Source organism: Morus notabilis, unplaced genomic scaffold (genome assembly GCF_000414095.1).
Source record: "Morus notabilis unplaced genomic scaffold, ASM41409v2 Scaffold99, whole genome shotgun sequence".
NCBI lineage: Eukaryota > Viridiplantae > Streptophyta > Magnoliopsida > Rosales > Moraceae > Morus > Morus notabilis.
In genome coordinates, this window is record NW_010362482.1 from 1,406,526 (window position 1) to 1,431,984 (window position 25,459).

Consider the following 25,459-nt stretch of genomic DNA (forward strand, 5'->3'; position numbering starts at 1 on the left):
TATATTATTTTGTGGCAACAAAGAGGGAAGTAATATATTAGATTAGTCTGCAATAGATGGTCGCAACTTTAATGGATAACAACGACCCAACAATATATGCAGGCTTTTATTATTATTATTATTATTATTTGAGAGTAATATACAGAGGTTATCACGTTAATATATATAAGATTTACTAATATTCAACTTACTCATTTTTAAATAAAAAAAACATCTAAATTCCAACGCTAGTCACTATCTTGGTAACAGAACCCAACGTATTCATGTTGTGAACTGTAATGAAGACTACTCTCTTACCACACAACTGATACTATTAATTGTTCAGTACAATAGAAAGTGAATGGTATTACTTTTAATTGAAAAAAAAAAAAAACGAAACATATTGGTTTGTGTGGGTGTGTGTGTGTAATTACGTGAAAAAATGGTACTAATTGTTCTCTCTTGATTCCTACCAGTTTATGTATCACAAGTGATCTCTTGGTAACAAACCCAGTTCAGAAATGATTGTGATTATCTATTATGGCGTAACAAACCAAGCTAATTTTGTCATAATTAACATCTGGATTTGGAACTTCCATTTGCATAAAACGGGACAATAGTACTTATGAACAGATTTCAATCCTTTTCCTTTAGGCAATACAGATCGATGTTCACAGTCATCTATGTTTGAATGCCCTCATTTTTGCATGACAGTGATTATCAAATTTCATTTGCCATTATTTTATCTCTCCTTCATGTGGGGACCCTTGTCTTGAAGTTGCAAGCACATGGGATGAGATAAAAGAGTGACTGGTTAAATTAGATATTAGTCATTAAGAGGAAGAGCAAAAATGGAGGAAAAGGGAAAAGTTTACTAAACAAAGGTATCACAGAAAGCTGAGGCAAATCCTTCTGGTGTCAATTATACTAACTCTCTTTCAGGAAAGACAAATCCTAAGATGCCTCTTTTCCCCTTTCATTCACGCTTCTAGAATCATCCCCTCAATCTTACATGACAAACTTGCTGCACTTTCACTTTCACATGTTGGAAAAAAGGCTCAGAAATATGAGAGAGTCAAATTCGACAGAAAACTACAGATCATGAAACAAACAAAAGTCACCCAGTACTTGATTTCTTTACTCAGAACAAATGCCTTCTACAACATCAAAAGTAGAAGTTTGGCGCTAATAACTACTATTTACGTTAAAATTGTTTGATGGAATTTCATAATTTGAAAATATATACACAAAGAAAAATAGTTAATGTAGTACTGTACTATTAGAGAAACCTAAATAATTTATTAAGGTACATCTATAAATAGCCTCTCCTACAGTCAAAGACCTTCCTCACCACCCGTATAAGCACAAAAGCACAAGCCAGTACTACTGAATATGTCGGCACTGAACCATCTTCTTGATCTTTCCGCAGAACAGATTTGTTATGTGCAATGTGGTTTCTGCACCACTATTTTACTCGTATGTTGCGAGTATCGTAGCAAAAACAATCTAGGGCAAACTTAATTACGTACACATCAATTTTTGTTGTTTTATGGTTTTCTTGACCTTTTAATGTGTTATATAGATATATAATTATTTGTGTATGAAACTCATGTAGGTAAGCGTCCCATGCAGCAGCTTGTCAATGGTGGTGACAGTCAGATGTGGCCACTGCACTGGCCTCCTTTCGGTCAACATGACGAAAGCCTCCTTTATTCCTCTGCATCTCTTAGCTTCGTTTACCCAAGATGAGGTGCTTTACTTCCTTGTTTCTTTACATCACTAGCCACTATCCTTATTTTATTTTATTCTTAATTTCTGGTGCTTGAAAGTATGTATTCATCATAATATAAAAAGAAAGTTGTTATTGTCATTATACATCACTTTAAATGTGTAACTTTTGAGTTGTTATCTGTGTTTTCTAGCAAAAGGAAGAGGTGGATTTAGAGGAAGTAGACACACAAAATGCGACGGATATTCGTAGCCCTGTGGTATCTTCTGACAATGAAGAAGTGGATGTTGTTTCTGTGAATCAAATTGTTAACAAACGTAAGCCTTCTAAATGTAACATGACTTTACGTTAAACTGGTGCGAGTTAGATTATAGGGTTTGAAATTTATTTTCATGTTGATTGTATAGCTCCAGAGAAGAGAAAACGGGCTCCATCGGCCTACAACCGCTTTATCAGGTGAAATAATTTAGTCCAAATAACTAGTTATTTGACACTCTTGTTAAATGATTAAGTTGGTAAATTTCACGTTATAATATTAATATAGTGTTTATTAATGTGAACCAGAGAAGAGATCAAGAGGCTGAAAGATGAAAATCCAAACATGGCTCACAAGGAAGCGTTCAGTACAGCTGCCAAAAATGTAAGTTCTGGAACCAATAATATAACAAGAGCAAAGCTATATAAAGAAATCTCTACTTTTATTCTACACTGAGGAGCTAATTATAATTAATCGGAATCCAATATGTGTTTGACTAAATCCAGTGGGCCAATTTCCCTCCAACTGAGTACAAAGAAGATGAAGAGAGTTGTAGCCAGGGAAAGGAAAATGTGACATTGGACTCTCATGTCAATAAGGTAAATTCAGTGATATTTGTGTGTGTATATAATATATAAGTGGAAACTTGAAGCCGTTCAATTTGATCAGGTTTCACTTAACCAAAATGAAAAAAAAAAAAAATCAACTTCATATGTAAATATAGTATTTTTATTGGTCGATGTGGTTTAAAACTGATCTATAAGATTGAAATAGAAGAATACCACCTTTGAAAAAGTGGAATTTAGATATACCATTTTGCCAAAAAAAAAAAAATTTTGAGTCCAGCTTTTACATAAAGTAGTCCAGCTTAATTATACCATTTTTATGGACGTATAATACAACCGTACTCACTTAAAAGTTCTAGATGCTTAGACTTGTTCTTTTCATAACTCAAACTCTTTTGTTGCAACGTTTTTTCTCATAAAAATTTAAATTCAACATTTTTACTACAGTGTTTTCTTTTATATAAAAATAATTTGAGTTGTGACTTGTGAAAAGAACACAACCCTAATTTCTCAAGTCAATTTTAGCTATATATGTCCGTTCAAAAACTTGGCACCCTAATTTATTGCGGTTCAACTACTAGAGATAAGAGAAATTTATTGCTTGACAAGGCATGACTCTCAAAGAGCACCCTTTAATTTACCCTTGTGTTGATTTGTAGTAATTTATGCCACTGAAATAGGCGCATGACTTTCTGTTGATACAATTTTCAGGTCCACGAAGAGGGCAAAGTTTTCCGTGAAAAAAGAGGCCGGGAAGACATTTACATTTATGGACAACGACACCCTTTTACTGAATATTAAGTCTTGATTATGTATAGACTGTTTCGGGGCCAAAATTGGGTTAAACAAATATTGCTTCTTTGTTATAGTTTAGATGCTCTAGGGAATGGGGTTCTATTGCAGTTGCAGGCTGTACAGGTACTGTCAGCCACTGAAAGATACTCCAGCTTTCAAAAATGTAGTTGAAGAATATTGATGTTATATGTAGTTTGTCCCCCAAGAAAACTATCTATTAGTTAGCAAATTAGTAAAACTTGCTTTTATGATCAAACTTGGTATTTATCAAGGGCGTGTTATTACCAAGCAATAATTAGGCGTTCATTATTTGCGGTCATGTGAAATACATGTAAACAAAGAAATTAAGACACTACTGATTGAGACTTGAGAGGATGGAAAGTATATTTGATGATCATTGGTGAAAAGAAAAAAAAAAAAACTAGTTTTGATATATATATATATATATATATATATATATATATATCTAAGGTGATATATTTCAGACTACTAATTAATTAGTGAAGGTCGAATATTTTCATATTTGTCAAGATATTAACAAGATAAGCGTTACATGGCTGACCTTGATTGGTCATGTATTCTAATAACGTGATAATATTATTGAAATTTCTCACAAAACTATATATACAAAAGACTACGAGACAACATCCTTTTCTATGGGTCATATGTCTAGAGAGATAAGATCATTATACAGTTTCTAATTTTACTAGGATTTGCAACATATCCTTTTCTATAGGTCATAGATATGTCTAGAGAGCAAATATCTAGGATTTGCATCTCCATGAAAATATAGTACTACATCTAATTTTTCTTCTACAAGAAGCTATAGTCTTTACTCTCACCACGTGGGCTTTCAATATGTCTTATAAGATCACTTCCAGTATTGTCTGCTTTTTGCCAATATTCTTGGTGCCCTTCGAATATATGATCTACCTGAAAAATATTATTTAAAGGAGAAATTATTTCTTAATATTGTAAAATATAGTTCGACCAATAAATTATATCATGGTGACCGTAGAACCAATCATCATTTGTTAAAGAGAATCGTAAATTATAAACTAAGATTTGACTTTTAATATATATATATATATATACATAATTTTTTTTTTTAAAAATTTCGACATAATAACTTACCAACGTTTTATAAACAGCACTTCGACTTGTATTTTATTTAGATCCATTGTTGGTTACAAGAGTGTTTTAAAATAAATTATAAGTGTACTCTTGTAGGTTATATCATAATATCTTACTCTTTGACAAGGGCCTTGGAGAAAAAGCATGGAAATAATATGCATGGAAGAAGTCCTTATTCTCCTTCTGTAGCTCTCTCCAAACTGACAGAGATATAAGCAAATGAATTAGCAACAAACTATGAACAAATGACGAAAGACCATATATAATATGCAAATTAAATTTAAGCACACGGAGGGGAGAGAAACGTAGAGAGAGAAAGATGATCACACACAGTACCAGTGAGAGTAACGAGGGGGCGAATGCTTGCATGCACAGCTAGGGCTCGGACGCATTGGTCGCGACTCATGTGAAGCAGCAAACATCTCTCAATAAGATGTTGAACCTGTTTTTTTATACAAGTTTCCATGCAAAATAACAAGATAGAAAAATTAGCTTGTTTTCTTTCTTTCTTTTTACTAAATAGCGCCGATATACATATCAATATCAGTAGCAGTATTGATTCAAGAGGTTGCGTGTTTAGCGTGCATGAAAAAGAGTAATGAGCTTAATATAAAATAAGTGTACCATTCTAATATAGCTGTGAGGATGGCAATGCAAACAAGGACGATACTGAAAGTGGTGATTGTGGTATAACATTTTTCTCGATATATCTCTCGTCCTTAGAACTGGACAAAACAAGAGAATGAAGGGCTGGGGAGAAGAGAGATAGAGAGTAGAAAGAGATCAAGGATTAGCAACGAATAGAAAACAAACAAAAGTCAAAAAAAGAAAAAGAAAAGTGCAAGCTGGGCGGGGGAAATGGTACTATGAGGAATCAGGAATGGAAAAGATATTTGAGGGGCTTATATACAAGGAAATAATAACAAGAGGGAAGGTGGGAAAATATTGTTATCCACAGATATCTAAGCGAAGGGCCAAAAAAGCACCAGAAATCCCAACGATAGATTCACCTCATCTCCAAGAGATAAGAGAAAGGGATGGATTTTGATGATGATTACTAGGCGGCTTTTGGGTCCATTTAACTCCTAGCCCCTAAAGGGCTAAACCCACACCATCTTACAGGCACCTTGTTCCTTTTTTTTTCTTTTTTTTTTTTTTTTTTTTTTTTTTTTTTTTTTTTTTTTTTTTTTTTTTGCTTTCCCTATATGTGTGTGTGGGTTCTACATTCTTCAAGACCCTTTTTTTTTTCTTTTTTTTTTTTTCACTGATCGATGCTGCCAAATTTAATCATAAACCTTTAACCTTCATAAATGAAACTTTATATTTCCCTAAAAAATGCATTCAAATTTCTTTTTTTTGTACTGACTAACGAATTGGCCTTTAAACTTTTTTATTTTGGCATGCAGTTGAGATCCTAATCATCCCCTATTGATTAACGTCCGTTATTAATCATCGTTAAAGATTAGGATATATTGTCAAATTTAATACCATAAGTGCTGATAATAAAGTTTGGGGTTCGACTTACAAATAACCAAAGATTCAGGATATAACAGAACAAATTACCCCTCTTTAGGGTGGATGTTTATAGGTCAAGTGGTATAATAAATGTAAACTCAAGTGAGATTATTATTATTATTATTTTTTGTTAGTCAATTGAGATGTGTTAAAATTGTCTGATAACAGTTATACCTCTTTTCATTTTGCAGAAATCAGTCCACAAAGTGAACATATGGTGGTCCTTAATCTCACCCTGCAAATTGAACGTATGGTGGTCCCTAATCCTTGGCTGAACGGTGCATATTATTAATATACAGGCTTCTTTAAATTTTTTTTTTTTTTTTTTTTTTTTTTTTGGGGAAATTAATTGGTATAAAGCAGTGCCTAGTCTTTGATGAGTGAATAATGACCTTTCGATTGAGGAGAATTTTCAGTGTACAAACATCGGCCACGTTTTAGATCATATATTTGTTGTATTTGAATCTAGTTGACACCTTGAAGGGCACATATTAGAGCTTCATTTTGTTAATAATTAAATGGAAGAAAAATGCTTTAATTTGGCCTTCGCCTACTTTGATGCCAACGTTTCCTTTTTTTTTTTCTTTTTTTTTTTGGGTAAGAAATCATTCATTACTTGGAAGTTTGAGGCCAACTTCCACTAATTAAAACTAACGTAATTATTTCTCACTTTTAATTCAATCCGTTAATCGAATGCATTTCTGCTTGTGGCCTGAACAATAATTGAAAACACATGGAACATACAGAAAAAAACTGACCTATTTTTTCTTACCTTAAATTGAGAAAAATGAGAATAAGGCCAAAGAGTTTTGTGAGATCATAACTGACAAATGGATCAATCGGTGTGCACCTGAAAAATAGTACTCATGAGAGATAGGCAATAGGTTGCCACTGAATATGTGCTATCGAGAGTCCGTTTAATTTACTGATTTAAATTTTTAATTTAAATTAAGATGTAATTTTATATAAAAAAAATTTTATTGTAGTAAAAAAAATTAAATGTGACTGTTTTTAAAAAAAAATTTATTATAATAAAACTCAAATTTTAAACTCAAATCTATACAATGAATAAAATATCAAGGTAAAAATCTGGAATCATTTTGAAGGACAACCACAAATATTACCTAATTAATATCACAATATAAGAACAATTTTCATTTGCCGTCCCGTCCATCATAATTATCAGCCAAATAGCTCTGGTTTTTTTTAATTAAAAAAATAAATGTATTGAAGAAAAGTGGGGACAAATTCCATTGACCAAATTGATGTGAAAATTACAAGTGCACAATATTATATACAAGTAATAAAGTGATAGAGTACAGACTCATTTTCACGGAGACTGATAATTAAAATTCTACTAAGTACTGAAATTATAAAAATTCTAATTTTATCTAACAGATTGATTTCAAAGAGTGATTATGAATTCTAAACTAATTAAATGGTGGAAATAATAAAATTATGAAGGACTAATATAAGAAAAATCTAGGGATCAAATTTCACCTTCCCAATCCATATTAATTCCCCAAAGTTATATTCCTAAACTCGAATAATTCATCAAGTGACAGTTGAAGGCCCTAAAAATTATTACTATCCTCTTCCAATTCAAGTAATAATATAAAACTCACTGACTCAATTTTTTATATTCCTATGTAAAATTGAACCAACAAGAAGTATTATGATTTATGTTTTTCGAATGACTACTGCATCAATCTCACGAGTATATTCCTATTTTCTCAATCAAACAATGTTATTCTATCAAAGATCACAATTCTAACCTCCTTTTCCAATTTGGTTAAGAATAATCAAATCGATTAATTGGGTGATCAAATCAATTAAACGCATTAAGAATAAGATAGAATAATCACTTGAATTAAAACATCTGAGAATTGGAATTGATAATGGGAAATTAAGAATTCATGGTAGGATCCATAGTCACCCTAGAATGAAAAAGTTAGAACATAATGGAAACTATAAATATCAAAATAAAATTGTTCGAGGACATGATTAAAACTAAGAAAAGAAAATACAAAAGATGAAATCAAGAGCCTGATGCTAGAAGGAATCCCTGACCGTCACTCTCTAGGCGTCAATTGTCCCCCACCAATTGCCTTAGAATCATCTATTTATATGTCTCCGAGCATTAGAGTCAAAACAAGTAAGTTTTCTCGCGATTAGCCTTCAAAACGCATCTTTTCTCGCGTCGTAGCACCACGGCGCTGAGTTCCTAGCGCTGCGGCGCTACTGTGTAAAAATCATGGGCGTTGCGGCGCTGTCATGGGCGCCAAAGCGCTGCCCATTCTACCCCACTGCACTGATTCCGTCGGATTTCAGCGCCAAGGCACTACAAACTGGCGCCAAAGTGCCACCCATTCTGCCCCACTGTGCTGATTCTGTAAAACTCAGCGCCAAGGCGCTATAGATTGGCGCCTAAGCGCTATGTTTGCTGTCTTTTTCCACCAAAACTTGTCCAAAACCTTCCAAATCATAGACTTTCACCTAACCTTCAAACAAAGAACGGAAACACACATAAAAACTAATAAAACCTCGAAAACTAACTAAATATTAAGTGTAAAATAATATTAAATGAGCGAGTAAAACTCACTCATCACAAATAACATCAGCGACAAAAAAAAGTAGTGTTCTATTATGTATATTACATATACTAGTTCAAAACGTGCATAGAGACAAAATTTTGTAGGTAAAAATAAAAAATATTATTAGGGTCACATTTAAAGAAATTAAAAAATATATAATAAGACAAAATGGATAAGAACGAGAAAAAGAGAAAAATAAAAAAAAATATATATATATAATAGAGAAAAAAAAAAGATAAGAATGTAAAAATAATAAACAAGAAAAAAAAAAAAGAGAAAAAAGGGAGAAAGTTAAAAAAAAAAAAATCCCCGAAACTGAGCCAACAAAGCGCAAAAAAACCATTTTTCTTTAGTAGAAGGGTATGGATTTATATGTGCTATTTTTTTTCCTAATCCATTATATGCTAATTAAAATGCCAATTGTCTTGACTATATTAATTTGGGATCCGTTTAGTTCGTTAATTTGAGTTTGTAATTTGAGTTGAGATGTAATTTTATGTGAAAATTTTTTATTGTAACAAAAAAGTTAAATGTGACTATTTTTTTAAAAAAAATTTACTGTAATAAAACTTAAATTTTAAAATTAAATCCGTAAAGTAAACGATACTTTATTTTTACATCAGACCGCGTGAGCTTGCAATTTCCTTGTGTTTCATTACGAAAAAATGAAACACCTTTGTCTTTAGCCTAATAATACAAAGAAAGGAAGCTTAACCAAATGACTTGAACAAATCCGAACTCAAGATTCACGTTTTGCACTGTTCTTTACTTGGAGTCCGTATTTTGGACCAAATAAGTGGGGTCATGACATTCGTCGCCTTTTAAGGCTAAAGGATTCTTGGAAATTAAGCGGCAATTTCGGTTTGTTGCATTAAGAAAAATATTTTACCAATTTGAACAAATCACCAAGGAATTGGTAATTATATATATATATATCGCCTATATCTATATATATTGCTAGATTCCAAATGTGTGTTATGATCACGTCAGTTGAAAGCTGAACCATGCCATGCTAATTGATAATATCCCCAACTCCCAGAAAACGAAAAAAGGAAAAAGAGAACAGCCTTCGGCTTTTTTTCAATTTAAGCATTGTTCAGTTCATTGATTCGAATTTTTAATTTGAGTTGAAATGTAATTTTATATGAGAGCTTTTAACTGTAGCAGAAAATGTTAAAAATGACTGTTTTTTAAGAATTTTTAACTGTAATAAAATTAAAATTCAAAACTCAAATCGGTGAAATAAATGAGACTTAAGTGTTCCCTACATCCTTTCAAATATTGTCACTCAAAATAACCAATTTCCGATAAAATATGATGAAACGTAAATTAAGGAACCGCATGGATAACCAAAGCAAAAACTTGGTATTATAAGGCTTAATCTCATTGTTAATGTGTAATTTGCTTTTCCTTCTAAATGTATGTACTATTTTATATTGTTCGACAGGGTACTAAAAGCATTTAAAACCCACTTTAATAATTCAATTTCCACCGTGCATAACATAAGCACTTATTTTCATCATTTCTTAAACAATCAGTTGATAGATTGATTAATTTTATCATAATAAAAAATTGGTAGAGTTAAACTTTGAGACGATTTACATGTCAGAAACTAAAATAAAAATTGATGTAACGTTCATGGACTATTTCAAATATAATTCAAATTATGAATGCAAAAAGTGGCATAAGGGTATATGTATCTTCTCATATGTCATATGAATTTCCTAATCTTAAAGTTATAGAAAAAGAAAACCTCATTTAACTTGTGGTAAAATAAAAATAGATTACGATCTTGTAACTTTTTGAGAGGAACGATCTAGTAACTAAAACAATGGAATGCCTTCCAGAAGCAAAAAAAAAAAAAATCCGTTTCCGCGGTGCATTAGTGTTGGGAACAATTTATGGACTTTGATGTGGTATTTTGCAATAATTATATCTTATTTATAAGACAATAATTATTACTTTAAAAGATTACGTGACCATGATAAATCAACGGGAATACCAAATCTATAGGCCCACCAATTCTTTTTTTTTTTTTTTTCAAGAAAAAAAAAACCTGAAAATTACAATGGATGCTTAATATGATGATGCATTGCAAGGCATGTGGATTGAATATTGAAATGGCCGACTAGTAACGTGTTAAGCGCATGTGAGAGTCTGAAAGGCCATCCAAAGTTCCAAACACGGCTTTTTGACAAAACACCCTACTAAGCCTAAAGATTTGTAATTATGCAGACTTTTATGGGTCAGTGAAAGCACAGATTCGCAGTACATAGCACTACATATTAAAATTTCAAAATTGAAATTCTATGATGAGAACAATTCATGTTTGGCATGCAGCCAAAACTTATACACACACAAATATACATATACATATATATATATATATATATATAGCTTTGGATCTAAGAAAAAAACTACTTTCTTATCCTTTTGCGGTACCTTCCAATTTCAATATTGTCACGTTAATTATAATATTGATATTTTATTTGTGGTGTTGGGAAGACTAGTACTAATTAAGCATGGATTAGGATTGGCATTAAAGCAATGGCGTGGATAATGCTATGATCTGATCATGGTCATGACCAACCTTTTGCACTGCGAATGCACATGGGTCTTTCGTAATTTGGGTCAACCACATCAAATGGTTGGGATTTTTTGGTGTATTGGCTTCTTTTTTTTTTTTTTTTTTTTTTTTTTTTTAAAAAATTTAAATTTTATTATAAATTCTACCTGGCTGACTTAGTACAAGTACGCATTTTAAAAAACTTTACTTATTGATTAGTTGTAGTTTAAAAAGTAAAAATATATGAGCTAATATTAATGAATAGAAATAAAAAGACTATTTCAATGAGTATTTTTTTAAAATTTTTTAATTTTTTTATTTTTTTGAAGAAAAAGGCCAATTTGCATTTTGTGAGGCACAAGCCTTCGGCATAATAATATTGCTTATAAGCAAATTCTATTTGGCACTGGTTGTGTTCATAATTGGATTTTTAAAAATTGTATAGCAATACTAGTATTGTTTTTAGCATTTTTAACTAGTGTAGGAAGTTATAACCTTTTTTTTTTCTTTTTTTCCCTTGAAGATAAAAGGCTTTTATTTCTAAAAGGGTTATAAGGTCTTAATTTCAAAGGACATAACATTTTAGCACATTTTAGCATTTTTTAATCTATATATCACCGTTATGAGACTAACTCGAGCTTAAGACCTTATCGGATAAAATAAGCATTTTCACGACCCTAAATAAATGTTAGCCGGAAGTTATAAGTTGATTAAAATAATTTTTTATTTTTTATTTTTTTTTACTACAGATTTATTCTACCTACGCTACCTGTCAAACTAGATTAGAAGTCCATTTTCGGCTTAAGCACACAGTTATAGCTTTGTAATTTGTATTTAATTAAATTAAGCGAGGAGATTGATTAATTCAGACTTGGTATTGGACAGCTGTGAGTTTTGATCAATGTGGTGCTTAATTATCTGGTTCACACATTGGAATCAGTGTGGCCACTGGTCAGCCCAACATGTTGATAACCATATACGCCTCATACAAATTATATATATATATATATAAATATATATACATATATATATATATATATATTCATTGGTTAGGAATTAGAATTGATTATATAATGGATCATCTATTGGAATACGATAAGGTTTATGGTAGTGTGGTTGGTCCGCTGTATCTAATTCCGTGAATGAAGGGCAGGCAGAGAACTCTTATGTGTCTGTTTGCTCACCCGCCAAAATTACCCGCCAACAATAGTGGGCCCAGTCGGGCTGGGGCCCATGTGGTGCAGTCAGCCCATGACTCAACCTCTCCTCATTCTTTTTCCCGCTTTATATTTAATTCTCTCCGAATCATTCATTTCATACCCACCTAAAGCATCTCTTCATAATTCACCTTGCCCTCATTTTTATTAATTAGTATTTATTTATTGTAAATATCGAGAGGTGAAAAAATAAAAAATAAAAAAATAAAACTAATTGATAATTCACCTGAGTATTAGATCATGGAAAACGTCTTGACTTGACAATTAATTATTACTCTTAATTTTTGATATCATGTGTTGATATTATTATTTGGAGAAATTTGAAGGGGTTTTTTCGTACCCTTCTTCTTTGATTGAAAAATATGAGACAAGACACGTTTTTTTTTTTTTTTTTTTTTTTCTTCTGATAAAAAATGTCTACTTTTCAAAGGAAAGTCTTGCAAATCACCAACGCTCTTAGAGACAGACGGCCGAAACCAAGGGGTATTATTTTGACAATGGAGTCAACTAGAAATAGTAATAATCAAATGGAAATATAAATGGAATGAAATATTCGAGCATTTATTCTTTAATTTTCAAAATTGTTAGCCAAAGAATATTTAAGACATTAAAATAAAATAAAAAAAGAAAGAAAAAAAGGTTGGTGGAGATAATAAAGTAAGCGGAATTCTAGACAAACTGTTCCCCTCCTCCGTTGCCAATTAGGACATTATATCCATTTATTTTATCTATTTTATGTTACAATATTTATCTTTGCCTCTCTACTTTCTATTTTGTAATTATTATCATTTTTTTTTTTGTTTGGGACAAGAGAAAAAGGAAAGAAAATAATAAAAAGACAAAACAAAAGAAAAGAAAGTAAGAAAAGAAGAAAGAACGGCAATCAGTTTGTGTAACCATACCACACCACCGATTTTATTCATTCGTTCATTCATACTCACTAATAATTCCCCCACTCTCTTTCTCTCTCCTCTGTCTCTCTCTCTCTCTCTTTCTCCCACTCTCACCGCACCTCTTCTTCCCACCTCTTACTATTCCTCTCCTTTTTCTTTTCTTTGCTATTAATTCATTCATTCTTCTTCTTCTTTGGTTACCCATTTCCAGATTTTTCTCTCTCTATAACCCACAAGGGAAAAAAAAATCGATACTTTTTTTTTTTTTTTTTGGTTTTCTGGCATTTGAGTGGTGGTGGGTAATTTGGATCATCGCTGTGACGGGAGGTCCTAGATGATCGGTCCCTTTTTTCTTATCTACAAAGCATTGTATTTTTCGAGGTATCTTTTTTTTATTAAAAAATTATCTTTTGTTGCTGTTGTTATTGTCTTCTACGAAAGCGTTTCTTTTGGTTTCCGGGTTTTGATTTTTGGAGTTGGCGTGGGATTGCAGGATCTGGGTTGGAGCTAGATTTTCTTGAGATTGAATCGAAAGGGCTGTTTTTACTCCGAGGTAACTTGTTTTATTTTCTCTTCTTTCCTTTTTTTAAATTTTTTTCTATTTTTTGTTAATTTGTGGGATGATTTTGGGAAAGATTCTATATCTAGCCGAGATAGGAAGGAATCTTGGATGAGTTGAGATGAGGATTGCGTTCTAGGAAGGTTTTTATAAAAATAAAAAAAATAAAAAAAAGATTTTTTTGTTGCCTTATTTGATGTAAAATAGCTATTTGTTTTAGTATTTGTTGTTGAAACCTGATCAAAATGGATGGTTTCTTCCTGGGCTTCTTTTCTTTTTTACAGATTCTCTTACCTCTATTTCTTGGAAGACTTTTTCAGTGATTCCCTTCAAGTTTTGCTTTACATTCTTGTATATGGATTTGTTTAACCTTCTAAGTATTTCTTGTTTTTCATCAAAATTTTTCTTTTAATTATCTATTTTCTGGCTTTCTATTGATTCACAAAGGAACTATTTTTCTTCATTTCTTTCCTCTCTATCTATTAAGCTTCCTTTTGCATCTCTTTTATGTAGTCAAAGGATTATATGCGTATGGGTTTTATTTACCTGGGATAAATTTTTATGTATTTTTGGCTTTTTTCATCAGTTTGACCAACTTTTTTTTTTATAGGCAATGCAAGTTTCTGGCGTGTAACCTCTAACTTTAATTTGGCTTTTTGAAAGCTTAAGTTTATCATTTGTCATGCTGATCTTCTATTAGTTCGAGTTTCTTTTTTTTTTTTTTTTTTTTTTTAGTTTCATAGCTGATGTAGAAAAATTGAAACTTTTTTTTTTCTTTTTGAAAAGTTAAGTAAATTGAAACTTGTGCGTGTCTTGACTCAGGTTAGTAATAATCATTGGATTTTCTGGATTTTTGGATTTATAAATGACATTGGCAGATAAAAGATTGAGACTTCTGTGGTGTATGTTTATGCTTATGCAAGAATCTCGTGTTTTCGCGTGGATTGATGTGCATAATTTTTAGCTTGGAACTACATTAGCACTTGGAGAGGAAAAAAGACTAGGCATTAATGTTTGCTGTTATGATTGATTATAGAAATTTCAATTGATGAACGCACTTATGAAAACAGAAAGCTTGTATGAATAGAATAATGATGCTGAAAATTTCTGCATTTTTTTAATCTAAGCGAAGTCAATATCGTATTTGGATTGAGAGTGTCTGTGTGTGTGTGTGTTTTGGCTAAGTTTGATTCATAAGCTATTCAACTTTAGAAAAGCCAATCTTGAGTCGTGGCACAGTTTTTAGTAGATGAGCTTCTTCCCAGTGAATATTAGATTGACTCTTTTCTTCCCTCGTATCTCGCAGGTGGATCCAACGGGTTTATTTTAAGGCAACATAAGTTAAAGGCAGATTAGTTTCTGTTCTATAAAAATGTTGGGAGGAAACAATGGTAATCCTGTGCTTCCTATGTTCCTTGATGAAAATCGTTTCCCGTATCAAACAAATGCTTCAAATCAGCTGCAGCTCTTCGGAAATGGTGAGTTCCATTCAGCCTTTGCAATGTAATTCGGATGTTTTGTTAATTCTGTTTGTTTATGTTTGCGTTTATGCTTTGTTGGATGGTACTATGACAGTTTCTTTGCTCTGGATTGTTTGGGCTACAGATTGAGTAACTTAGCTGCCCCTACTTTAGGCTGTCTATCCTTCTCTCCTTTTGTCATTACTACAATGGCACATGCTTGGAATTCTTCTTCCTTTTGCTATTATTAGTTAGCAGATTGCATGTGTAGGTTTATTGTGTGATTTACTCCATGTCTCCTCAGTTTTTATCACTTTGTCAAATTCGTGTTTTCTCCAAAATGTTCTCTTGCATTATTTGCAGTTGGATTTGACTCGGAGAATAACAAATTTGCAATTTATATTGCAGTTCCAAATGGATGTGGTGTTGATCCAGTAAATTACTTTGGAAATGAGCATATTAATCCCATGATTCGGCCTACTAAACGAAGCAGGGAAATGGATGATATCTCGAGGCAGCAGAAGCTTCAGATTTCCTTGAACTATAATGTCTGTCAAGATGAAGTTGATCGCTCGGCCAGCATTCCTAATCCAAATCCTGTTTCAACGGGTTTGAGGTTATCATATGACGATGACGAGCGCAATTCATCTGTTACTTCCGCAAGTGGAAGCATGACAGCAGCACCTTCAATCATCTACTCCCTTGGTGACAATGTAAGAACCGAACTCGATCGGCAGAAAGAAGAGTTTGATCGGTATATGAAAATTCAGGTAATAATACCCTTTGAGTACACTCCAACGTATCTCTCTGAGCCTTATGTGGCAATCTACTCGACATTCGAAATAAGTTCCAACTTCTTGTTGTGTGATATGGTTTCTGCATCTTAAAATGGATCTTTCCTCACTCTTCAAACAGGAGGAGCACATGGCAAAGGGAGTAAGAGATATGAAGCAAAGACATATTTCGGCTTTCCTTGCTGCTATAGAGAAGGGTGTCAGCAAGAAACTTCGTGAGAAAGACGTCGAGATTGAGAACATGAACCGGAAGAACAAGGAGCTGGTCGAAAGAATAAAGCAGGTGGCCATGGAAGCTCAGAGCTGGCACTATAGAGCAAAATACAACGAGTCAGTGGTTAATGTTCTAAAGAGCAACCTCCAGCAGGCAATTTCACAGGGTGCAGACCAAGGGAAGGAAGGATTTGGAGATAGTGAAGTCGACGATGCGGCTTCATACGTTGATCCGAATAATTTATTAAGTGTTCCCGGTGGCGCTTTGAAATCGACTTCCAAGAATTATCAGGGGTTGAAGGAGCACATGACTTGCAGAGCATGCAGATCAAAGGAGGTCTCCATGTTGTTGATGCCTTGTAGGCATCTGTGTTTATGTAAAGACTGTGATGGCTTTATCGGTGTTTGCCCTGTATGCCAATCCATGAAAACTGCAAGTGTCCAAGTGTATCTGTCCTAATTATCAAGCAAATAACTTAAAAAAGGAAAGTTATAGCACTGTTTTTACTGTGTGATATTGTGATTTCCTGTCACTTGAGTTTTTAAAGGTGAAAAGAAAATGTAAGCAGAAATAAATGGTTTGTCTTCATAAAACAGTGTGCTTTTTCTTTTAAATGTGGTCTCTTGTATTCACAGACTCGCAGCTCACTTGATGACCCCCTGAGTTGAGAAGCCCTGGATAGCCAAAAAAGTTCGTAGTGCATCTTTCTTTCTTTATTTCCTTTTTCTGCATCTTTCTTTCTTTATTTCCTTTTTCTCAAAAAAAAGGCAAAATCGTTTTCTCTTTTCTATTTGCTTGCATATTAATACAACAGGTAGCTTTTATGGTGCCGAGAGAAGTATTTCCTACGCCATGTTAGGGATACGGCAATTTGTGCATTTTGTGACCGTTGTAGTTGGGTAAGTTATGAGACTTGTGAATTATAAAAGAATGCAATAATTTGTACATTTGAGCAGTATATTTGCGGAACTTTGAATATTGAAGTTAGTAAAATTACGATAAACTTGTCAACCGACACAGCCGAAGTGAAGGCACCATAGAAGGGCGGTTTCTTTTACATGTCATGAAATCCAAAATGGCATGTCCATGGGCAGATGATATCAAAAAAAGAGTGATTTAAGGGCAAAATAAGCCAGAGAGGCATCCAATTTGAAAATTTGACCGTCAAAGTCTAAATCATATGAATTTTGAGCCATCAATTTTCACACGCCATTGACTTGTAAAACACCAAAAATCCACGTATTCTCGAGACAACAGTTGAAGAGTACTTTCGTCTTGAGAATGTTTTCCTTGCAGATGCCGCACGATATAGTTCCTGAACGGAAAATTGGATTCACATCGAAGGAAGAGGACAATACACATTGAATGAAAAGTAAATTTGTATTAACGAAAATGACAAGAAAAATTTACATTATAATGGATACAAAAATAGATGGGCAACTAACATGAAATGATATGTAATCACTGGTAAAGCGGTACTACTACTACTAAGTCTACTAACCGCATCTTATCAAAATTAAGGTGATATAAGAGATTCAACCAAAATTTTTAGATGTTGGTGTCAGATTCTTCTTCTTCTATCATCGAAACGGGGTTTCTTGGATGCAGAACCATGTTGTATATGCTCACCACTTGATTGAGTCTACAACACAAACAAAATAGTTTATGGTTAAACGTCTATTAAGACGCTCTGGAGAAAAAAGCAAGCAGTTAAAATTTATCACCTTATTGAGCTTCTCCCTTACGGACTTAACAGTCTGATTCATTGATTGAGACGGGAAGTACTCCTTCAGAAGACAGCCATTCGTTAGTTTTGTTCTAAGAGATGATGAGCAACAATCTAAAATTTCAGGAGAACATTTTGATGTTGATGCAATCAAAAGGTTCTTCGTTACATAGGTAAGAAACAAAACTAATAATAGATAATATTTTCCACATGCTTAGATCAACTTGTGAACAAAATCTAGGCATAACATGCTTTTCTCCATCATTTTCAGTGTTCACATGCTAGATGCTCAATAAGGAAAGAATTTCATCCAATCCGCATATCCTGACTCAGCTCAGCCCAATTTGTACGGACTGAATTACAAATGTGTCATTTCCCTCGATTTCCAACCAAAATTCAAAGTTGGGGTTGTTTGGTTGGGAGATTCGTATGGTTCATGGTTCGCTACAGTGTTTTCTCTCACAAAAAATACACGTAAATAAAAAATGATTCTAATCTTATAATTCTAATCTTATGATTCTAATCCATAAACCAAACGTCTCCTAAATACCGAATCTGACAGGAGAAAGATTAATAGCTCAGGATGTTATTGTTGAAAACACAAACTTACCTTGTCAGAGGAAACTCTTGTCATTGGAGCATGACGAAGGTGGGACATAAGTTCTCGTTCTCCACTATTCCTACAGGGGGGAAAAAAGCCCCATCACAAATCATAACAGAAGTAGTTTCAAATGGCTCTACCGAGGAAATAGAAATGCCAAATCTTTGACTGCACACTACCTTTTACCAGTGTTTACTTGTTGGGGAAGGCCTGCCAGTGAAGGGCTTGCTTCGAAAGAAGCCTCAGCCAAAGAACCAGACTTTCCAACAACAGAATCTTTGGATCTTCCAGCTGATATCAAAGAGATTACAACTATCACTTCTGACGGATAATTCAACAAGATCACGTAACTCCAAAAAAGGAAAACTTCCATGTTGAATATCACAATGATATAGAGTAATATCAAAACTGCGAAGAAAAACAACATACAGTTTGATCTAGCCAAGACTTCCTTCCTCCTAGATTCTAGTTTTTCCTTGGTGTCGGAGAGGGTCTCGAAATGCGGTGCATAGGAAACATTCAACCGGTTGCCAAGGAAAACGTACTCATCCAATTTTCTCTTTGCGAACCTGGAATCGAGAAGCCATTTAATTGGAAAAGTATGCCTTTGAAAGCTAACGCCAAACACAATAAAACAAGCATAACAGAGTGACCTAGCATTGCTGACCGAACGAAATTTGATCCAGTAAACGTCAGTAAATTTCTCACAGTCCTCTGCATCCATTGGTTTACACCTAAAATCACACAACACCACTGAGCAAAACAAGAACAAAAAAAAAAAAAAAAAAAAGCCCAGACACTTTTTCCCGTCTGTTTCGCTTGTCTGAGTCAAGAAGTTGAGTTAAAAAGTGAATTCATATAAGAGAAAATACTGCACAGAAAAAGTTAAATTTGATTTTTTTTAGGAAAAGCAATAGTTAACTTTGAATTTTTTGAGAGCCAATATGACAAAATTTTTGTAATTTTTGTAATTCGAACTAGCTAAACAAATGATGCCTTATATTAGAAAATTAAAAAAATTAAAACGCAAATTACTCTTCTACGTCTCCATAGGTTGAAAATAATCTTAGCAACTCATCACCGCATCCTAACGCCGGAACGTTCCGTACAATTAAATATCTGCGAAGGAAAGGAAAATTCTTGAAAAAAAAAAATCCGAATCTGTTTTAAATTTGATAATTTCGATTAATTTCAAAAGAAATTAGGTCATCGGGATTCGGGATCGAAACAAATTTTCAGATTTGGAAGTGTGAGGGAACAGAGAGATAGAGAGACCTGGATTCATCGCAGACAGTGTAAACGCGAACAGCTGGAGGCTCATCTTTATATCGAGGCATTTAAGGATTTAGAAAGCAATTACCTGATCGTTAGAACGAGAAACATTTTCAAGAGTGGAACTAGAAAATTAAACAACTGTATTAAGAATTAAGAATCCTTGGAGATTGAGTTCGAGTAAGAATAAATTGTATGTTTGAAGAAAGAAAGGAAGAAGAAAACTACGAAAAAAAAAAACAGATGAAATACTGACCGGTGAAAAGTGGCGGTGGTTTCCGTCGGAGACTCTCCTCGTGATTTATTCGTTTTAATTCAATCAGACGTCGTCGTTCATCTATAATTTTTGAGGAGCTAGAAGAGTGCGCCAATGGAATGACAAAGTACTTAAAAATAATTTTAATATTTTTAGATTCTTTTTTTTTTTCCTTTTTTTTTTTTGATACTTAAGTTAAGAAGATAACAGTTTAAAATAAAAAAAAATGTAGAACATAAAATTAAAACAAAAATAAAATAGACAAGGAAAGTATATGTATTTCCCCTTTTTGTTAGTCTCTAAAACAAGGATGAAGATTGAAGGAACACACGTCGTGTTTAGAATTGATCCCGTTTTTATTTTTTACGTTTTTTAAAAAAAATAAAAATAAAAATGTTTCTAAAACGACGTTTGGCGCAATAAAGACAAAAAACGAAAATAAAAACGATTTTTTAGTTTAGTGTAAAATAAGAGAAAAATAAAAAATGACTTTTAATCGTTTTTCATTTTTTATTTTTGTTTTCTCCTCTCTCGAGCAGAGAGAAAGAGATAGAGACATTAATGGGTTTTTTATACTGAAAATAATCTATTGATAAAACTATAAAACGCATTTTTAAAAATAATTTCTGTTTGAGATTGAAAACGTTTTCATTTTCATTTTTATACAAAAAATAAAATCATTTTAGAACGAGTTCCAAACGCGCCCACAATTTTTTGTTTTTTCCTCTCAAAATAAATAGTTTTTTTTTTTTTGAAAAATACACTAAATAGCATATTTAGTACCTGTACAACATATTTTTTAAATGTGAATAAATTATAATATATCTTGAATTTTCATAGAAAATAAAATATTAGTCGTCTCTGGAGATTCTCCATTTTTTCTTATTTTGTTATTTGACAGAATTGTGCTTAAAGATTAACTCTATATCGTATGTCCACATAAGCGACAACATACCTTTAGAAGCAAATCTTAAACGACAAAAAGTTATAGAATACGAACGGGGGTGCGTTTTTCAGAAACGAAAAATTATAGACTGAACGACATATCATCTACTCCTATAAACGACAGAAAAATTTTGAACACAAGATATGTCCTACTTTTGTTTCTTTGTTTCTTCTTCTTTTTTTTTTTTCTTTTTTTTTTTTTTTTGAATTTTTGCTTAAACAACATCAAACTGTTTGCCACAAGAAAGTCTTTTCCAAAATCTAAGATAAGAAAACTTATGTGGTCGCCAAAATTAAGTAAAGCAAATTTTGCTGGAAATTCGACATTGTTTTTCAATATTTAATATGCTAGCAAAATTTATAATTCATACCACGTCTTGTTTATTCCTATATACACGACAAAAAAATCATAAATATATTGTTTCTACTTAAACGACATGAAACTGTTGTGACAATGTAGACATGTCGCTTTCCAAGGTATAAACAAGAAACGACTCATAAAAACCTTGTCGTTTCTTAAAAACATATCTATACTGTTTATAGATAGAATTCCATATATATTGAAAAAATTACAGAACTTACTTGACCCTTAGAATTAATTGACGCAAAAAAATATTAATTAATTGTAAAGAGTAAAAAGTGCCACCCACTCCCGCCGGCAGCCGTGTCACCCTCTCCCTCTGGCCGCCATCCTAGAGGCTGATTTTTACTTCTTGCAACGCTTAGGCTGACTTGCTAGCCGCGAGGGGTGGCCCGGCCCGCCTACAAAATGGTCAAAACAGTCGGTCTGTGACAATTAGACTTAGTATTTGTCTCATTTCTCTGTGTATAGTTGATTAAGGACAAATTGTATGTCTCTTTTTTAAGGCCTGTTTAAATTGAGGGATGGATTGGTAAAACATTAATGTTTTTTTTTTTTTTTCAACCTGATGTTTCTACTACCTTCTATTTATTATCCACTTTTTCCACGTTGAAAATTAGTCACATTTACAAAGCCCAAACGCTAAACCTTCGAGCCACCAAACATCGCGGCTACAATTGGCTTGAAGGGGTCCATCCTTGGTTATTCTGCCCATTTTTGGTTTAGGAAGTTGAGACCTATATCAACTTCAAGAAAAATGAGACTTTTTTTTTTTTTTTTTTTTTGAAAAGTTGATATAGGTCTCGTTTAGTTCAAACATTTGAACAGAAAATTTTAAACAAAAATTTAAATTTTATGAGAAAAAAATACTATAACAAAAAAAAGTTTAAACGATAATTTGAACGCATGAATAATTATCATCTTCATAGAACTTACACATGATATTCCATATTTCACATGCTCAATTGATATAGAGGCGACCATCATTTTATCAAATTATCCAACGATAGGGAAACCTAAATATTTATTACAAAAACATCCACATTCAGACATTATTCCAATTTGGTTACTTAACTCATATCTAGTGGAAAATAGGCAAAATCATGGTCTATGTAACCAAAAAAAAAAAAAAAGAAAGGAAAGAAACCAGTAAGATAATCTATAATGGCACACAAAGTTGCAGCTACATAAGAGAAAGTCTGAGCTACATTCCGCTGAAAGTGAAACCAAGCCTTCAGTACCTATGCGCCAACTTCTCTTTCTCCTGGTAAATCTGGACATACCTGCATGAAAAACACAGACAGAGAAACGATTTTTTGCACTAATTTCTTCAAGAATCAAACTTTGCATTACCAAATGCGAAGAAATCGATTCTAAAGGAAAGTAACTATCAAATTAAGTAACTATTAACAGAAAGTATCAATCTGCAAAACCTAGCCAAAAAAAAAGGGGGGGAGGGAAGTTTAGGTACGTGTAGGTGCCAACAAGAGGGGTGACGAGGAGGACGGCGTTGATCCAGTTCTCGGAGATCTTGTGGTGGATCTTGCCGGGAAGGTCCTTCCAGAGGCCCGACATCACCTTCTGCTGGAACGGCGACAGCGCGTACACCACCGCCTTCATTCTCACCGGTTGCTTCCCCATTTTCTTCTTCTTCTTCCGATTGAGAATTGCTTCGGACTACTTTGCAGAGATTTTGGGAAAGAAGAATCCTACGCCACTTCAATGTTTGTTCGGAATTTGGGTATTATCTTTTCGCTCGCGGGTATGGTCCTAACTTGGAATTCCGGAAACTACTACTGGCTTCCCTTAAAAAAGAAAAAAGAAAAAAGAAAAAAAAAAAAGGTGCTACTATTGGTACTGGCTTCTGTTCTGTTTTTGACAGGAAAACGCTGTGCCAAGTAACGTTTTTAGTATTGGTTCCTGTGAAAATTATTTTTAGTGCGGTAACGTATTGATATATCAAGTATTTTAATTGTTAAATTTATATAAAATTATATAAAAATTAAAATATATATAAATTTAATAATTAAAAAAATTTAACTTATCAATACGTATCAAAGATTATTCTTTGACTTATTTACCATTAATAAATAAAGAGTTTTTCTTATTATTCATCTTATCGATAGTTTTAATTTTTTACTGTTAAATTTAATTAAAATCACATGAAATAAAAAAATATGAAAAATAAACATATTTTAATATAAATTTAATGACTTAAAATAAAAAACTGTCAATAATCTATTTTCTCTGAAACACTGGAGAAACTACTTAATAAATTACTATACAGTTAATTATTATCTAATTATGTAAAGAGATATTTTAATAATTATATTCACAATATTTCTATTTCTAATTCTAGTTAACATAAGAAAATTTGTTTTTGATTACACTATTTAATAGTTAAATAAATATTTAAAAAAATTAATAACTTTTAATTTTATTATTTTATATTTTCAATCTTATTATTTTTCTTATCACATTCTTTAATTGTTTAATAAACGCACCCAAATTATACAATAACACATTTTCTTTTTATCTAGTCATATCAAATAAGAATTTCATCATTTTTTCATTGTTCCCAACCCACTGCCAAAAAAATGTCGTCCCGTTGAGAAGTGGAACAGCCTGCAAACTAATTTATTTCTGGCGAAACAAAGTAGACAAAAGCGTATATTTAATAAATGAAAGAAATTACGTAGTAAGGTACATTCCCTCTCTTTCCAAAAAGGGGGAAAAAAAAAACATTCCTCTAAGTATTCATCTTAAATTTTATACTCTATGAATTACCAATAAATATTAATAAAATTCCCACCTCCAAGATAAGAAAACTTCGCATCAAAGATTTGTATTTGTGAATTACCAGTGGTCTCGGTGAGAGGAGTCAAGACATCAATTTTATCTTAATTTAACAAATACTTGCTCTTTTCAAGAGGAGTTTATCTCCTGTTAACAAATAACAAGAGAACATTCCATGGTTCTCTAGCCGAAAAAAAAAAAAAAAAAAACAAAACCACACACACAAAAAAAAAAAAAAAAGAAAAAAAGAAAAAAGAGGACAATCCCTAAAACTTCTGCACACAAGTAGAATATTTTGATTTTTACATAACAAAATTTAGGATCATGGCTCAAGAAATAGTCGAATTTCTTACAAATATATCAAGTGGTAAATTCAAGAAAAACAAGACAATTAACGAGTAAATATGTGATTGATTAAGAATTATAGACCTAACTTTTCAGCAAAAAAAAAAAAAAGAACTAACTTATTTGTGCAAAACGAGTCTTTATTAAAGTGATAAACAATCATTAACATTGATGTTCTTGGAAATTAGGATTTTTTGACATTATTAGTCATGAAGTTGTACTGTTAAGATGTCGTATTTGGTCCATTTTTCTGCCCTATTAACTTGTGAACTAAGAGCATGTTTGTTTTATACACACAAATTCAAATTATTAATTCTGTTATAGTTTTCATCTTATAAAAAATTTAAATTTTAAACGTTAAAATTAAGAATTACGACTTGAGTATACCTTTCAAATGAACCCTAAATCTTTTTTAAAGTTTTGATTCATGTCTACAAAAGTTAATGAAACTAATCACATGAGTGTGACACTATAACTTTGAAATTTTTATAAAACAATTATATAACACAACAATATCCCTTGAATTTCATAATACTTTTCATATCATATGACATTTTTTGTAAAATTTCAAGTTTTTAAACTATTGGTACGTAACTACCTCAATTAAATTTTAAATTCTATGTTAAGTTTAAGGTAAGGAATTAAAACTGCCAAGCAAGCCAAATTATCACTTTGTAAAAAATTCAGAAGATGAATAGCTCTTACCTTTTATTTTTCTAAGAAATGTATCTATATAATCAAGTGGATTTTTCTTTTTGTTTTTTTGGTAATTTATAATACATAATCGCCCCTTATTGTACCCAACTATCACATTTCAATGCTATTCAATTTTTTGTTCTAAATGACAGTTTTATTGTTTTTTTATATGACGACTAATTCAATGTTG

At 32.3% G+C, this 25,459-nt stretch overlaps 5 protein-coding genes across 6 annotated transcripts; 2 read left to right on the forward strand and 3 right to left on the reverse strand.

The window, feature by feature from the left end:
- The first annotated feature begins 1,371 nt into the window (after positions 1–1,371).
- LOC21410356 (axial regulator YABBY 4) lies at positions 1,372–3,331 on the forward strand. The gene is made up of 7 exons (XM_024168239.1): positions 1,372–1,455; positions 1,595–1,729; positions 1,902–2,025; positions 2,116–2,164; positions 2,273–2,348; positions 2,471–2,563; positions 3,242–3,331. Exons 1-7 carry the CDS (start codon positions 1,372–1,374, stop codon positions 3,329–3,331), a joined length of 651 nt encoding a protein of 216 aa, XP_024024007.1.
- A 572-nt stretch (positions 3,332–3,903) lies between these two features.
- On the reverse strand, positions 3,904–5,313 carry LOC21412677. Its single transcript, XM_024168267.1, has 4 exons — positions 5,084–5,313; positions 4,796–4,901; positions 4,576–4,659; positions 3,904–4,258 (listed from the first exon to the last, which is right to left on the reverse strand). Exons 1-4 carry the CDS (start codon positions 5,153–5,155, stop codon positions 4,197–4,199), a joined length of 324 nt encoding a protein of 107 aa, XP_024024035.1. The 5' UTR covers positions 5,156–5,313; the 3' UTR covers positions 3,904–4,196.
- Positions 5,314–13,484: 8,171 nt separating this feature from the next.
- LOC21410357 (E3 ubiquitin-protein ligase BOI) lies at positions 13,485–16,986 on the forward strand. The gene is made up of 5 exons (XM_024168123.1): positions 13,485–13,625; positions 13,738–13,797; positions 15,110–15,281; positions 15,672–16,033; positions 16,179–16,986. Exons 3-5 carry the CDS (start codon positions 15,176–15,178, stop codon positions 16,728–16,730), a joined length of 1,020 nt encoding a protein of 339 aa, XP_024023891.1. The 5' UTR covers positions 13,485–13,625; positions 13,738–13,797; positions 15,110–15,175; the 3' UTR covers positions 16,731–16,986.
- A 213-nt stretch (positions 16,987–17,199) lies between these two features.
- On the reverse strand, positions 17,200–20,215 carry LOC21410358 (RNA-binding protein 48). Of its 2 annotated transcripts, XR_002902526.1 has the most exons (10): positions 20,127–20,215; positions 19,874–19,958; positions 19,634–19,717; positions 19,252–19,332; positions 19,028–19,167; positions 18,778–18,889; positions 18,608–18,677; positions 17,996–18,058; positions 17,773–17,913; positions 17,200–17,586 (listed from the first exon to the last, which is right to left on the reverse strand). XR_002902526.1 is itself a non-coding variant. In XM_024168124.1 (9 exons), the coding sequence occupies exons 2-9, from the start codon at positions 19,933–19,935 to the stop codon at positions 17,833–17,835; spliced, it is 693 nt and encodes a 230-aa protein (XP_024023892.1). In that variant the 5' UTR covers positions 19,936–19,958; positions 20,127–20,215; the 3' UTR covers positions 17,700–17,832. The 2 variants fall into 2 exon arrangements, 1 of the variants encoding a protein (XP_024023892.1); XM_024168124.1 differs by lacking the exon at positions 17,200–17,586 and having other exon boundaries at positions 17,700–17,913.
- Positions 20,216–22,424: 2,209 nt separating this feature from the next.
- Positions 22,425–23,271, reverse strand: LOC21410359 (cytochrome b-c1 complex subunit 8). The gene is made up of 2 exons (XM_024168255.1): positions 22,904–23,271; positions 22,425–22,715 (listed from the first exon to the last, which is right to left on the reverse strand). Exons 1-2 carry the CDS (start codon positions 23,071–23,073, stop codon positions 22,667–22,669), a joined length of 219 nt encoding a protein of 72 aa, XP_024024023.1. The 5' UTR covers positions 23,074–23,271; the 3' UTR covers positions 22,425–22,666.
- Positions 23,272–25,459: the final 2,188 nt, after the last annotated feature.

What these genes read in the sequence shown, in the direction of transcription:
- LOC21410356 (XM_024168239.1), top strand. Translation starts at nt 1,372, where the DNA reads ATGTCGGCACTGAACCATCTTCTTGATCTTTCCGCAGAACAGATTTGT. An exon ending in TCTGCACCACTATTTTACTC is followed by an intron (nt 1,456 to 1,594) that starts GTATGTTGCGAG and finishes AAACTCATGTAG; the next exon opens with GTAAGCGTCCCATGCAGCAG. An exon ending in GCCTACAACCGCTTTATCAG is followed by an intron (nt 2,165 to 2,272) that starts GTGAAATAATTT and finishes AATGTGAACCAG; the next exon opens with AGAAGAGATCAAGAGGCTGA.
- LOC21412677 (XM_024168267.1), bottom strand. Translation starts at nt 5,155, where the DNA reads ATGTTATACCACAATCACCACTTTCAGTATCGTCCTTGTTTGCATTGC. An exon ending in CTCACAGCTATATTAGAATG is followed by an intron (nt 4,902 to 5,083) that starts GTACACTTATTT and finishes ATAAAAAAACAG; the next exon opens with GTTCAACATCTTATTGAGAG. An exon ending in CCCCCTCGTTACTCTCACTG is followed by an intron (nt 4,660 to 4,795) that starts GTACTGTGTGTG and finishes TATCTCTGTCAG; the next exon opens with TTTGGAGAGAGCTACAGAAG.
- LOC21410357 (XM_024168123.1), top strand. Translation starts at nt 15,176, where the DNA reads ATGTTGGGAGGAAACAATGGTAATCCTGTGCTTCCTATGTTCCTTGAT. An exon ending in GCTGCAGCTCTTCGGAAATG is followed by an intron (nt 15,282 to 15,671) that starts GTGAGTTCCATT and finishes TTTATATTGCAG; the next exon opens with TTCCAAATGGATGTGGTGTT. An exon ending in ATCGGTATATGAAAATTCAG is followed by an intron (nt 16,034 to 16,178) that starts GTAATAATACCC and finishes CTCTTCAAACAG; the next exon opens with GAGGAGCACATGGCAAAGGG.
- LOC21410358 (XM_024168124.1), bottom strand. Translation starts at nt 19,935, where the DNA reads ATGCCTCGATATAAAGATGAGCCTCCAGCTGTTCGCGTTTACACTGTC. An exon ending in AGTCTTGGCTAGATCAAACT is followed by an intron (nt 18,890 to 19,027) that starts GTATGTTGTTTT and finishes CTTTGATATCAG; the next exon opens with CTGGAAGATCCAAAGATTCT. An exon ending in CAAGTAAACACTGGTAAAAG is followed by an intron (nt 18,678 to 18,777) that starts GTAGTGTGCAGT and finishes TCCCCCCTGTAG; the next exon opens with GAATAGTGGAGAACGAGAAC.
- LOC21410359 (XM_024168255.1), bottom strand. Translation starts at nt 23,073, where the DNA reads ATGGGGAAGCAACCGGTGAGAATGAAGGCGGTGGTGTACGCGCTGTCG. An exon ending in CCTCTTGTTGGCACCTACAC is followed by an intron (nt 22,716 to 22,903) that starts GTACCTAAACTT and finishes TTTTTCATGCAG; the next exon opens with GTATGTCCAGATTTACCAGG.